Source organism: Poeciliopsis prolifica, unplaced genomic scaffold, assembly GCF_027474105.1.
Source record: "Poeciliopsis prolifica strain line A6 unplaced genomic scaffold, Auburn_PproV2 SCAFFOLD082, whole genome shotgun sequence".
Classification (NCBI taxonomy): Eukaryota; Metazoa; Chordata; class Actinopteri; order Cyprinodontiformes; family Poeciliidae; genus Poeciliopsis; species Poeciliopsis prolifica.
Window position 1 is genome coordinate 147332 of NW_026562457.1, and position 16616 is coordinate 163947.

Consider the following 16616-nt stretch of genomic DNA (forward strand, 5'->3'; position numbering starts at 1 on the left):
GGATGAAAAATCTGAGTTTGTGTTGCTGCTGCTGGAAACAGCAACTGGAGAGTGAATGCTGCAGAGACGTCCTGATTCAGGCTGTGCCCGAGCAGAACTGGGGTCAAAACCGTTTTCAGACACAACCGGAGGGTTTTACAACGACCTGAAGATCCATCATCACTTTAAACCACCATTCATTTGGTTCAATTTGGTTTGTGTTTGTTTTAGCTACCGCTAACAGTGTTAGCTCCCGCTAAAGGTGTTAGCAGGAGCTAACACCATGTGTTTGATGGCACATGGAAACCATGGGGGGCGTCATCATCATCATCATCATCCTCTATGACCGACTGGTTTCAGGCTCTAGTCGCTGTTATCACGTCTTATTGAACAAGTAAAAAAAACAAATAGAATAAAACTGGCAACTTTCAGAAGTGAACAAAATTATATATATTTTCTAAAATATAACTTTTAGGTTGATAGGAAAATGAAAACATATTCAGGCCAACATGTCCAACTGGTTGTGGATCCCTTTCAGGATGTTTTGGCCAATTATTTGATGCTTTTCTAAAAACTCCTCCATGCCTAAACACAGGCTCCCCGTTTACTTAGAGGCAGTCTCAGATGGTCTCCATTAAGAAAACGTTTGTTTTCTGTGCTAAAATAAAGAAACGAAAGAGAAAATCTCTAAACTGGAGTCTGTGAAGGCGCCGACTGCCTGGACCTGAAGAAGATCTGAAAACGTCTTCTCTGCAGCTCGGATGCGTCTGGTTGGTTTTGAGAAAGCTTTAATAAAGTTAGAGACGAACCAAAGCCAAGGCTTGGAGGCCGGGCCGAGTGGGCGGCGCCGGGCCGAGTGGGCGGCGCCGGGCGGAGTGGGCGGCGCGGGCGGAGCGGGCGGCGCCGGGCCGAGTGGGCGGCGCCGGGCGGAGCGGGCGGCGCCGGGCGGAGCGGGCGGCGCCGGGCCGAGTGGGCGGCGCCGGGCGGAGCAGCGGCGCCGGGCCATAGGGTCAGATGGTGATGTAGTGCTGTCGCAGTTTGGCCACCAGGAACTCGTGGGTTAAATTATGTCTTGTGATTATTCCAACAATCTGAAACGGAGATTTTGCTCAGACACAAGTTTCTGCAGCTGTACAAACAGGAAGCACCAGAGTTTGAGGAGAACTTACTTCTCCAACAGCGTTGACCACTGGCAGGTGTCGAAGGCCCATGGTTCTGAACAGGTTGAACACCTGGGAGATCCGGGTGTTTGGTGAAACCGTGTAGGGACATGTGTTCATGTAGGGCGTCACATCCTAGCATCGCAGGGATCGTCGTTTTACCAGCGGCTCTTAATCTAACTGAATTCAAACGTGAATAGTGTTGCATCGGATCGGATCGTACCACTATCATCCGGGGGTTGAGCAGAGCCAGGTCCACTTCGTGGATGTCCGGGTACCGCGGGTAATCTTCAGTCATTTCTGTGAAGGACAGCCTGGGCTGAGTGGCGCTCTGCACAGACGGAGACGTCTGTCATTAACAGGGAATCAAACGCAGATCTTTGAACACAGGCAGGCAGGCAGGCAGGCGAACGTCTGACTGACCGACTGGCTCTCGGAGTAGCAGACGCCTCGGATGAGCAGGTTGACGAGCTGCGAGCGCAGGATGAGGCCGTGGAAGGTGAGCGGCCTGAACCGCTCCTCCATGCTCCACTCCTCACTGGGAGACTGGTCTGGGTACAGGTTTGGGTAGGGCGCGTGCCTGGGGCCGAAACACAACCAACATTACTCTGCTGCGAGGAAATAAAAACATTTTGGAAGTTGCAAACAGTTCAAATGTAACTAGACGTTATTAGATCTTATTTAGTTTAGAGTTTTATGCGATTACTGAGTCAAAAGACAGAATGAAGTTGATTTCCTGCTACCGTCTCTCCAGCATCTGCTGCAGCAGGTCCTCTCCCTCCTCCGCCGGCTCCACCGCCGCGTTCTGGTCGTCGCAGACGTTCCTCAGCTCGCTGGAGGGGTACGACTTCATGGACTGGCAGCGCCGCCGCTGCTCCGCCGCACGAGACACAATGTTGGATTTCTGTCAGGGAAAATAAAGGTAATTTTATCTCTATCAGCAGCAACAAGCCAATAGAAAGAACAGTTTGTAGCTTTTACAAAAATATGATTTTCCCATATTTTCTAAAACTGTCATCATGTTGTGATGTGAGGCGGTGATCTGTGAACCCGACCAGCAGCAACCAATCAGAGCCGGGAGGCGGGCCAGCACTGCGCTGCACCTTGAACCGAATGTTGTTGCTGATCAGGATGTTGCCCTTCATGAAGTCCCGCTCGTTCTGCCGGTTTTCCGTGACCACGGGAAAGGCGTGGTACACGGTGGTCCGCAGGATGCTGACGAGGGACTGGACTCGGGTGTGAGGATAAACGTAGGTCAGGTTGGGCTCCATGATGTCGCTGGCCGTCAGCCTGCAGGGAGGCAGGGAGGAGACCAAAACAACACCAGCTGAGCAGAAAGTCAAGGTGGAGAACAGTTGGTCGTTTTATGAGGAAACTTTATGTTAAGGAGCTGAAAAGTCTCCGAACATCTTCCAGTCTGATCTTACTTGTCCATCTCCACCTCCGTCTCCCACTCCAGCAGAGGGACGCCTTTCAGCTGGATGTGGACGTCATAGATGCCCTTGTTGAAGAAATCTCCAGTCCATTTGGCAACCTACAGTTCAGACACAAATTTAACTTGATCTGCTGCTGCATTATGATTGGTTCTGTTACATCAGACACATGAAGTCCGAACTGCAAACTGAAACCATCACATGAGACAGAAAGGAAGCAGCGTTAGCACCATTAGCGTGATCATGATGGGCAGCCCGTATGTGATCTCATTGGTGGACTCGATGAGGATCACGGTGAGACTGATGGTCATCCTGACCACGCCCCCGAGGAAGGCGGCGGCTCCGACGAGGGCAAAGGTCCCCGAGTAGAGATGGAGTCCCAGTTTCCTGAGAGAACAGATCCCAGTTAGAACCAGTAACAGACGCAGATCTTTCACTCGATACGCTGAACACCAAATGCTGAGCCAGATTTAGTCCAGCTGCAGTCAGACCAGAACTTTGCTTCTTACACTTTGAGGATGTTTGCGACCAGACGTCCGAACGCAGCGCCACACAGGAGACACGGGACGAAGAGGCCGCTGGGGACAGAGACGCCGTACGTCCAACACGCCAACAGGAAGTACAGCAGGAAGAAGATGGACAGAGTCACCGGGCTGAAGGTCCCTGCAGCAGAACCAGAATCAGATACTGAATCTTTATACATATTAGAAACTTTCACATCAGTGCTAGTCGTGATCTCTCCCTGTTGATTCATGATCAAACCTATTAATTACTCCTGCAGCAAAACTTTTAATGTGCGTTGAAAACGTGTTTTGAGATAAACTCAAAGTAACTCGACGTGCATAGAATAGCAGATCTATGCACCGACAGTTTGGCCATTGTTCCCAGCAGGAACCAGACAGGTTGGTGGTTCAAATCCTCACCGTCCTGGTGGAAGAGCTGGTGGATGGCCGCCTCCTGCGGGTTGAAGAACAACGTCGCCATGTCGTTGTAGGTTTTATTGGAGCAGAAAAACTGCCGGATGGTTGAGTTGATGTCTTCGCTGCCAGAAACCTGCAACAAAAAAACCGTCTGTGACGACATGAAGCCGAACTTTTCACTTCCTGTTCGTTCGTCACAGAGAAAATGGTCCATGTGCTCACGGTGGAGTTATGGGTCGCCGGGGAGGACAGGTCCCGACATTCACCCAGCAGGACGGAGGCCAAAAATATCACCAGCGTGGTCACCATGGCAACCAGCAGGCTCTCCAGGACCCTGGGAACAAAACGCCGTCAGCCATTTTGTCACGTGATCGACGCGCCGCCGTCCAGCTGCCGGGCGCGACGGACCTGATGAACCGGGCTTTGGGGTGAATGTGCCTCATTCGGTACTTGGCCAGGCACTTGTTCATGCAGTTGAAGAGCGCCCCCAGCAGGCCGCCCGCGGCGCCCATCAGGACGAAGAAGCCGAGGTCCACTGCTGTCCACAGATGGCATTTCTTATCCCCGTCTGAACACTGAAGGACAAACCAGACATTTTAACTCCGACTTACTCAGAAAAGACTTTATTGAAGGTTGACAGTGATGAAGCGTTTAAAACCTGCTGGAGCCAAAATATATGAGTTTAACAATCATCATGACACAATATAATGTCTGTTACTGGTTTCCACATAAACCAGCAACATGTTTATGATGCTTTTATCATGTAAAGGACTTTGCACTGCTGTGTTGCTGAACGTGCTATAAAAATAATTGATATCAATGGTTGATATAAATTAAAGCCGTTATTTTTATTTGTGTTGGTCCACAACTGGAAAATAAACAGGAAAGATGGAATCGATCATAACTTTCAAGTCTAAACTGGATTTAATTTAAATGAACTAACTTCAGATGCAGTTTCACGTTTTTACTGGTTTAAATAAGAAAAACTTTTTTAATGAGATTGATGTTTAAAGACATGATTTAATTTGGTCTGATTGAAAATCATTCACAGTTCAGCTTCAACTTCTCTTTTACGGTCAGTATTTCCATGCAGTAAAACATCTGATGGCTTCAGCCGTAGAAATGCTGAACCTCTGCAAACAAACCCGACTCACGACCTCACCTTGAATTCTCCAAAGTTGAGGAGCCCAGGCAGCTGGAAGGAGCCCCATTTATAAAGTTGATCCAGAGCGGAAGAAGTTCAGCGTGAAAGTGGCCGACATCGAACAGAAGAGCTGAAAACACAGGATCAGGTCTGAGAAGGCAACGCCTCTTCACTTCGTTTCATTTAGTTTCTGGAAATACGAGCAACATGTGGGAAAAAACATTAAAGAGGAGGAGAGAAAGTTTAAACATGTCTTCCATCCACGGCATCCGATGCAACATGGCTGCAGCATTTCTCTGCTCTGGACATTATGCTGCTACCATAGCAACATTCTTTAGTCAGAGGCTTCTTCACAGGAGCTGTGAGACTGACTGCTACTGCAGCATCACCATCCACAAATGGTGCCGACGTTACAACCCAGATCCATTGTGCCTCTCAGTCCATCTAAATACAATTTAGAGCCGCAAACGTCACAAAAAGAGACACTTTTAATTCTTTTATAAATATCTATTCCAAAAATCTGTGGTCATTTTTAAAAAATATTTAGGGACTATTATGCAAGAAAAATTATTACCTGTACTTTTAATGTCATTTTGTTGTGAAAGTGCAGAGCAATCGCTCCCACAAAAAACCCCAAAATTTCCACAACCTGCATTTATTACACAGTTATTAAAATATGTACTTGGTTCTTTAGCATTTCCAGCTAAAGTTATTATTGTCCTGAAGTTTTCCTACAGCAGAACGGATCAGAGCTGCTTCAGGAAACGACAAACGCACCACTTTCCAGGTCAGCGCCTGGTTCCAGAAGGAGGAGCCCTCCTCCAGGCTGAAGAGAGTGCCCCCTATTGGCGCTCCGAAGGCAGCAGCAACGCCAGCAGCGGCACCGGCTGACACAAAGTCCCGCTTGTCTCTGGGGAGCAGATCGATAAGAACATGAGACACATTTCCCAATGTTGGATAAGAGAGATTAGCTGAAGAGTCAGCAGGTTGTACCTGTCACTGCGGAAATAAGGAAAATCAAATCTGATCCTCTTGAAGGTGATGCTCTGAAACTGATGGAGGGAAGAGCAGAAAATTAGACGCTGTGGAGAAATGGCTCATCCATCAGCAGCCAAACAGAGAGATGGTTAACCCAGTGTGTGTGTGTGTGTGTGTGTGTGTGTGTGTGTGTGTGTGTGTGCGCGTGTATGCGTTGTGTGTGTGTGTGTGTGTGTGTGTGTGTGCGTGCGTGTGTGTGTGTGCGTGCGTGTGTGTGTGTGTGCGTGCGTGTGTGTGTGTGTGTGGGCTGTGGGGGAAGTCAGAGAGCTTGCAGCAACACTCTGAGGTTAACCATCCTCTGGTTTAGAGGAACATCAGCAGAGGATTCAGAAAGCAGCTGATCCGTGTGGCAGCGACCACCTGAGGAAGGCCGGCGCCCACTATGGCCCCACTGTGGATCATCGGACCTTCCTTTCCCACAAACAGACCTGAGAGACAGACAGAGGCTCAGAGCATCAGTCACACAACGCAGCGCTGAAAGACCTTTTCCTCATAAAAGATTCATCATAAGAGAAAAATAGAAAAACTGCAGGATTAGAAGGTCAGGTGGACCAAACAGAACCAACACAGAACCGACACAGAACCAACAGAACCGACACAGAACCGACACAGAACCAACAGAACCGACACAGAACCGACACAGAACCAACAGAACCAAACAGAACCACAGAACCAACACAGAACCGACACAGAACCCACAGAACCGACACAGAACCGACAGAACCAACACAGAACTGATACAGAACCAACACAGAACTGATACAGAACCGACACAGAACCGACACGGAACCCACAGAACCGACACAGAACCCACAGAACCAACACAGAACCGACACAGAACCAACAGAACCAACACAGAACCGACACAGAACCGACACAGAACCCACAGAACCGACACAGAACCAAACAGAACCAAACAGAACCGACACAGAACCAAACAGAACCAAACAGAACGACACAGAACCCACAGAACAGACACAGAACCAAACAGAACCAAACAGAACCGACACAGAACCAACAGAACCAACACAGAACCAAGAGAACCAACACAGAACCAACAGAACCAACACAGAACCGACACAGAACCGACACAGAACCAACACAGAACCCACAGAACCGACACAGAACCCACAGAACCAAACAGAACCGACAGAGAACCAACAGAACCGACACAGAACCAACAAAACCGACACAGAACCGACACAGAACCGACACAGAACCGACACAGAACCAACACAGAACCGACACAGAACCAACAGAACCGACACAGAACCGACACAGAACCAACAGAACCGACACAGAACCAACAGAACCGACACAGAACCGACACAGAACCGACACAGAACCGACACAGAACCCACAGAACCGACACAGAACCGACACAGAACCCACAGAACCGATACAGAACCCACAGAACCAACACAGAACCGACACAGAACCAACACAGAACCGACACAGAACCAACAGAACCGACACAGAAACCGACACAGAACAAGAGAACCGACACAGAACCAACAGAACCGACACAGAACCGACACACACAGAACAACACAGAAACCGACACCGAACCATCCCAGAACCGACACAGAACCGACACAGAACCGACACAGAACAACAGAACCGACACAGAACCAACAGAACCGACACAGAACCAACACAGAACCGACACAGAACCAACACAACCGACACAGAACCAACAGAACCGACAAAGAACCAACAGAACCGACACAGAACCAACAGAAACCGACACAGAAACACAGAACCGACACAGTACCGACACAGAACCGACACAGAACCAACAGAACCGACACAGAACCAACAGAACCAACAGAACCGAACAGAACCGACACAGAACCACACAGAACACAGAACCGACAGAACCAACAGAACCGACACAGAACCAACAGAACCGACACAGAACCAACAGAACCGACACAGAACCAACACAGAACCGACACAGAACGACACAGAACCGACAGTACAAACAGAACCGACACAGAACCAACAGAACCGACACAGAACCAACAGAACCGACACAGAACCAACAGAACGACAACAGAACCGACACAGAACCAACACAGAACCGACACAGAACCGACACAGAACGACACAGTACCGACACAGAACCAACACAGAACCGACACAGAACCGACACAGAACCAACAGAACCGACACAGAACCAACAGAACCGACACAGAACCAACACAGAACCGACACAGAAAACACAGAACCGACACAGAACCGACACAGTACGACACAGAACCGACACAGAACCGACACAGAACCAACACAGAACCGACACAGAACAAACAGAACCGACACAGAACCGACACAGAACCACAGAACCGACACAGAACCAACAGAAGACACAGAACCGACACAGAACCGACACAGAACCCACAGAACCAACACAGAACCGACACAGAACCGACACAGAACCAACAGAACCGACACAGAAACAACAGAACCAACACAGAACCGACACAGAACCACACAGAACCGACACAGAACCAACAGAACCGACACAGAACCGACACAGAACCAACAGAACCGACACAGAACAACAGAACCGACACAGTACCAACACAGAACCGACACAGAACCACACAGAAGAACAGAACCACAGAACCGACACAGAACCAACACAGAACCGACACAGAACCAACACAGAACCGACACAGAACCAACACAGAACGACACAGAACCGACACAAACCGACACAGAACCGACACAGAACCAACACAACCGACACAGAACCAACAGAACCGACAAAGAACCACACAGAACCGACACAGAACCACACAGAACCGACACAGAACCAACACAGAACCGACACAGAACCGACACAGAACCAACACAGAACCGACACAGAACCGACACAGAACCGACACAGAACCAACACAGAACCGACACAGAACCAACACAGAACGACACAGAACCAACACAGAAACAACACAGAACCGACACAGAACCAACACAGAACCGACACAGAACCGACACAGAAACCAACACAGAACCGACACAGAACCGACACAGAACGACACAGAACCGACACAGAAACCGACAAAGTACCGACACAGAACCGACACAGAACCACACAGAACCAGAACGACACAGAACCAACACAGAACCAACAGAACCGACACAGAACCAACACAGAACCGACACAGAACGACACAGAACCGACACAGAACAACAAACCGACACAGAACCAACACAGAACCGACAGAACCGACACAGAACCGACACAGAACCGACAGAACCGACACAGAACCGACACAGAACCGACACAGAACCAACAGAACCGACACAGAAGAAACAGAACCGACACAGAACCGACACAGAACCAAACAGAACCGACACAGAACCACACAGAACCGACACAGAACCGACACAGAACCGACACAGAACCGACACAGAACCGACACAGAACCAACACAGAACGACACAGAAACCGACACAGAACCACACAGAACCGACACAGAACCGAACAGAACCAACACAGAACCAACAGAACCAACACAGAACTGATACAGAACCGACACAGAACCGACACGGAACCCACAGAACCGACACAGAACCGACACAGAACCGACACAGAACCGACACAGAACCGACACAGAACCAACACAGAACCAACAGAACCGACACAGAACCGACACAGAACCGACACAGAACCGACACAGAACCGACACAGAACCGACACAGAACCGACACAGAACCGACACAGAACCGACAGAACCGACACAGAACCAACACAGAACCGACACAGAACACAGAACCGACACAGAACCGACACAGAACCGACACAGAACCAACACAGAACGACACAGAACCAACACAGAACCGACACAGAACCGACACAGAACCAACAGAAGCCGACCACAGAACCGACACAGAACGACACAGAACCGACACAGAACCAACAGAACCAAAACAGAACCAACAGAACCGACACAGAACCGACAGAACTACACAGAAACCGACACAGAACCGACACAGAAACCACAGAACCGACACAGAACCAACAGAACCGACACAGAACCGACACAGAACCGACACAGAACGACACAGAACCGACAAAACCGACACAGAACCGACACAGAACGACACAAAAAACCAACAGAACGACACAGAACCGACAGAACCGACACAGAACATCACAGAACCGACACAGAACCGACACAGAACCGACAGAACCGACACAGAACCGACACAGAACCGACACAGAACCAACAGAACCGACACAGAAGAAAAACAAAAACAAAAAAATAAGAAAACAAAACCGACAAAAAAACAGAACCGAACAAAACAGCGACACAGAACCGACACAGAACAACAGAACCGACACAGAACCAACAGAACCGACACAGAACAACACAGAACTAACAGAACCGACACAGAACCAACACAGAACCGACACAGAACCGACACAGAACCAACAGAACCGACAGAACCGACACAGAACCGACAGAACCGAAACAGAACCGACACAGAACAGAACCGACACAGAACCGACACAGAACCGACACAGAACCGACACAGAACCGACACAGAACCGACACAGAACCTACAGAACCGACACAGAACCGACACAGAACCGACACAGAACCGACACAGAACCGACAGAACCGACACAGAACCGACACAGAACCGACACAGAACCGACACAGAACCGACAGAACCGACACAGAACCAACACAGAACCGACAGAACCGACACAGAACCGACAGAACCGACACAGAACGACACAGAACCGACACAGAACGACAGAACCAACAGAACCGACACGAACCGACACAGAACGACACAGAACTGACACAGAACCGACACAGAACCACAGAACCGACACAGAACCAACAGAACCGACACAGAACCGACACAGAACCGACACAGAACCAACAGAACGACACAGAACCAACAGAAACCGACAGAACCGACACAGACCGACAGAACCAACAGAACCGACACAGAACCAACAGAACCGACACAGAAACGACACAGAACCGACAGAACCGACACAGAACCGACACAGAAACCGACACGAACCTACAGAACCGACACAGAACCGACACAGAACCGACCAGAACCGACACAGAACCGACAGAACCGACACAGAACCGACACAGAACCGACACAGAACCGACACAGAAACGACAGAACCGACACAGAACCAACACAGAACCGACAGAACCGACACAGAACCGACACAGAACCGATACAGAACCGACACAGAACCGACACAGAACCGACACAGAACCGACACAGAACCCACAGAACCGACACAGAACCGACACAGAACCGACACAGAACTGACACAGAACCGACACAGAACCAACAGAACCGACACAGAACCAACAGAACCGACACAGAACCGACACAGAACCAACAGAACCGACACAGAACCAACAGAACCGACACAGAACAAACACAGAACTAACAGAACCGACACAGAACCAACACAGAACCGACACAGAACCGACACAGAACCAACAGAACCGACAGAACCGACACAGAACCGACAGAACCGAACAGAACCGACACAGAACCAACAGAACCGACACAGAACCGACACAGAACCGACACAGAACCGACAGAACCGACACAGAAACAGAACCGACACAGAACCGACACAGAACCCACAGAACCGACACAGAACCGACACAGAACCGACACAGAACCGACAGAACCGACACAGAACCGACACAGAACCGACACAGAACCGACACAGAACCCACAGAACCGACACAGAACCGACACAGAACCCACAGAACCGACACAGAACCGACAGAACCGACACAGAACCGACACAGAACCGACACAGAACCGACACAGAACCGACACAGAACCGACACAGAACCGACACAGAACCAACAGAACCGACACAGAACCGACACAGAACCGACACAGAACCAACAGAACCGACACAGAACAGACACAGAACCAACAGAACCAACACAGAACCAACACAGAACCGACACAGAACCGACACAGAACCAACAGAACCAACACAGAACCGACACAGAACCGACACAGAACCGACAAAGTACGACACAGAACCGACACAGAACCGACAGAACCGACACAGAACCGACACAGAACCGACACAGAACCAACAGAACCGACACAGAACCGACAGAACCGACACAGAACCGACACAGAACCGACACAGAACCAACAGAACCGACACAGAACCGACACAGAACCGACACAGAACCAACAGAACCGACACAGAACCCACAGAACCGACACAGAACCAACACAGAACCGACACAGAACCGACACAGAACCCACAGAACCAACACAGAACCGACACAGAACCGACACAGAACCGACACAGAACCCACAGAACCAACACAGAACCGACACAGAACCGACACAGAACCCACAGAACCAACACAGAACCAACACAGAACCGACAGAACCGACACAGAACCGACAGAACCGACACAGAACCGACACAGAACCGACACAGAACCGACACAGAACCGACAGAACCAACACAGAACCGACACAGAACCGACACAGAACCGACACAGAACCGACACAGAACCGACAGAACCGACACAGAACCGACACAGAACCGACACAGAACCCACAGAACCGACACAGAACCGACACAGAACCAACAGAACCAACACAGAACCAACACAGAACCGACACAGAACCGACACAGAACCAACAGAACCAACACAGAACCGACACAGAACCGACACAGAACCGACACAGAACCGACACAGAACCGACACAGAACCGACAGAACCGACACAGAACCGACACAGAACCAACAGAACCGACACAGAACCGACACAGAACCGACAGAACCGACACAGAACCGACACAGAACCGACACAGAACCAACAGAACCGACACAGAACCGACACAGAACCGACACAGAACCGACACAGAACCAACAGAACCGACACAGAACCGACACAGAACCGACAGAACCGACACAGAACCAACACAGAACCGACAGAACCGACACAGAACCGACAGAACCGACACAGAACCAACACAGAACCGACACAGAACCAACAGAACCGACACAGAATCAACAGAACCGACACAGAACCGACACAGAACCAACACACAACCGACACAGAACCGACACACAACCGACACAGAACCGACACAGAACCCACAGAACCGACACAGAACCAACACAGAACCGACACAGAACTGACACAGAACCGACACAGAACCAACAGAACCGACACAGAACCAACAGAACCGACACAGAACCAACACAGAACCGACACAGAACCGACACAGAACCAACACAGAACCGACACAGAACCGACACAGAACCAACAGAACCAACACAGAACCAACACAGAACCGACACAGAACCGACACAGAACCAACACAGAACCGACACAGAACCGACACAGAACCCACAGAACCGACACAGAACCAACACAGAACCGACACAGAACTGATACAGAACCGACACAGAACCAACAGAACCGACACAGAACCGACACAGAACCAACAGAACCAACACAGAACCGACACAGAACCAACACAGAACCGACACAGAACCGACACAGAACCAACACAGAACCGACACAGAACCAACACAGAACCGACAGAACCGACACAGAACCGACAGAACCGACACAGAACCAACACAGAACCGACACAGAACCAACAGAACCGACACAGAACCAACAGAACCGACACAGAACCGACACAGAACCAACACACAACCGACACAGAACCAACACACAACCGACACAGAACCGACACAGAACCAACAGAACCGACACAGAACCAACACAGAACCGACACAGAACTGACACAGAACCGACACAGAACCAACAGAACCGACACAGAACCAACAGAACCGACACAGAACCAACACAGAACCGACACAGAACCGACACAGAACCGACACAGAACCAACACAGAACCGACACAGAACCGACACAGAACCCACAGAACCGACACAGAACCAACACAGAACCCACAGAACCAACACAGAACCAACAGAACCGACACAGAACCAACAGAACCGACACAGAACCAACACAGAACCGACACAGAACCGACACAGAACCGACACAGAACCAACAGAACCAACACAGAACCGACACAGAACCAACACAGAACCGACACAGAACCGACACAGAACCAACACAGAACCGACACAGAACCCACAGAACCAACACAGAACCAACACACTCAGAGCAATAATTAAGGCATCACTGGTTTAATTCCTGCCAGTTAATTGGCAATATTTAAACTTTCTTAGAAAAAAATAAACCTTCTTTGTCGGTAATTATGTTTTGCTCCAGATGCAGGTTTAACTTCAAATGGGTCAAATTCTGTGAACATAAATTTCCTGTTTAGTCTCCAGTGTCGTCCAATGAGTAAATAGAAAAACAATCAATCACTGGATCGTCTCTTCACTGCATGGATGTTCAGACCAGCAGAAACAGCAGAACTTTTCACAAAGTGACGTCATCAGGATTCTTTTAGCTTCAGATGAATCACGAAAAAACAAATGATCCGCCGTTCACTAAAGGAATGCTGTCACTGCTTTTTAGGCAAATAAATCCTTATTTTGTTATTTAAAAAGGAATTGAATATTGTCAGAGCAGGAATATTTTAAAAAGTTGTTTAGATATAATGTTAAGAGTGTGAATAAATCTCCCGACCCGTCGTGGCTGGCAGTAAGAACTCGTCTCTGTGGTTTGTTATGTTTATCTATATATTTGAGAATTTTTTCGCCTCACATTTCTCCAATAATATATCTGCATTTTTGTATACATTTCTAATTCTGCATAAAAAAGATTTAAGTGTTAAAGTGAGAAACCTGCAGAACCTTTTCTTTGATTAATCGTCGGAACAATTGATTCCTCCTGTAATGTCCTGCTGCAGCCGTACCTCCTGCCACGCTGAACAGGACTCCAGCAGCTTTGCAGAGAAACGTTCGAAGTCGCACGATTCCTGGGATCTTCACTCCATTCAGGTAACTTTTGATCTCTGGAATACCGGAGCCCGCCGCCACCGGCTGCAAGACGAGACGCATCGACACGTTTACGACGGAAAGGTTCCAGATCGGTTCACCGCCGTTGCTGCTGGTATGTTCCTTACCTCGATGAGGACGAGGAGGCTGGCGATGAAGACGAACACCATGTTGAAGGACAGCAGCTCCAGCAGAGACAAAGACAGACAGCCTCTGTCTGTGCATTTCTCTATCGCTGGAATCTGCAGTGAAGGAGCACTTCCTGTTTCACATGATGCAGCTTCCTGTGTGTTGCAACACTAAAGGATACAATCAGCGACCACGGAGTATTTGATTTTAGTGAAGAGATGAACAAAGAAGTCCACAAACAGGCCGACCAGTCCGACCGTGACCCCGATCGCGAACACCATCACCCAGCGCACCGCCTCGTACTTCCTGGCTTTCTGAGGAAGAATTAAAGATGCATTCAGACGTCACACATCAACCATCTTCAGATGTTTTTATATTTATGTCTTTTTCTGAAATGACAGTGAAGCTTTATACATTTGCCCACCTTGTTGTCCATTCCCTCCAGAACCTCCACATACGGCTCGTTGATGCAGCGGTCATAATCCAGACTCTAACAAAGACAAACATGTTCACCAATTCATCTGGGGATAACTTCATAAAACTCTGTGATAAACGTTTGTTATTTTCCTTTCATGTGGAACAACATTTTTATCCTTTCTAAAGTGTTTCTGACCAACAGTTTCATGTACAGGTGGAAGGTCCAGGTTATCACACCCAGATCAGCTGACAGGGATCAAAATTAGGGCCGGGACTTTAATGGGTTACATTTTAATAATTAATTGCATAGATTTTAACACAATTAAATGCATTTTTTTAAATCATACAAAAGTTCCAGTATGCGTTTCTGGTAAACCTGTAAATCTGAGCCACATCAACACCAATCAGAAATCCATGATCTCCTACTGAATAACTGGGTTCTGACAGGTCCAAATGGACAGAACCAGGATGTTCTGCGACCGGAGTCAGGAGGGAATCAGGAGAAATGCTGATGGTGTGCAAAACTGGGTCACTTCGGGTCAAAGCAACAAAATACCAAAGAAAAACTGCAGATCAGAAACACATGAAAACTTCCTCACCTCGTAGTCCTTCCTGGGCAAAATCTCATCCTCATCATCCCGGATCTCCCCAAGAATTGTCTGAGAAAATATCAAAGAATTTAAATATTTGAAAAAATATGCACAAGAGATTTAATCAGGGCCTGCAGTCAGCTGTCTGTCTGTCTGTCTGTCTGCAGCTGATAAACTATGAAATTAAACCAACAAACGGGAAGAGAATCTGATTCTGTCTGCGGAGAATCTGATCATCTGAGGCTGGCAGGAGATGCTGCAGCAGCAGGATATGCTGCAGCAGATGCAGCAGATGCAAGGTGGAGCAGAGAAGAGATTCCTGCAGGAACTCAGCGGAACCGGACCAGAACTGGACCGGAACCCGGGAATGCCCCACCGAACCCCGCCTTCACCCTCTGGACCACCGCCGTCCTCACCAGCTCCTCCGGCGTCCGCGTCTCTCCGTCCCTGCAGCAGCACTGGCAACAAAAACAGTTTCTGCAGGACGCCATCTTTGCTGTTGTGTCATGCTGCCTTCAGGGGCCGTGGTAAAAAACAGAGTCCGCCGAGCGAAACGCTGAGAAAGAACCAAAACACTAAGAGATGTGTTGGAAATAAAATAAATGTCGAGTAATTTCTTTCAAGTTGGTAATAATCGGACATTTACTCATTCGGAATAATTTAATAAATGCATCGATTTGTTTTGAAAGCGAATATTTCCCGAGACAAGTGAATGCAACAGAGCTCCTCTCACATGACCATTTTTTTGTTTAAAATCTTTATTGAACAACTTTCCTTTAACAACAACAAAAATACTGGATCAAAAAACTGGATAGTTATAAATATATGCATC

The 16616-nt window shown here is 48.7% G+C and overlaps 1 protein-coding gene across 1 annotated transcript; it reads right to left on the reverse strand.

Moving 5' to 3' along the window:
- Window positions 1–958: 958 nt before the first annotated feature.
- LOC129352958 (H(+)/Cl(-) exchange transporter 6-like) lies at window positions 959–16276 on the reverse strand. Its single transcript, XM_055022170.1, is given in 23 exon segments — window positions 959–1070; window positions 1149–1274; window positions 1363–1470; window positions 1563–1719; window positions 1883–2043; window positions 2243–2429; window positions 2567–2673; window positions 2803–2959; window positions 3082–3235; window positions 3496–3625; window positions 3715–3826; window positions 3901–4067; window positions 4655–4715; window positions 4717–4766; window positions 5414–5546; window positions 5630–5688; window positions 6035–6102; window positions 14567–14693; window positions 14777–14883; window positions 14959–15091; window positions 15202–15267; window positions 15794–15853; window positions 16201–16276. Coding segments are annotated over 23 exon segments (2586 nt in total). The 5' UTR covers window position 16276; the 3' UTR covers window positions 959–989.
- Window positions 16277–16616: the final 340 nt, after the last annotated feature.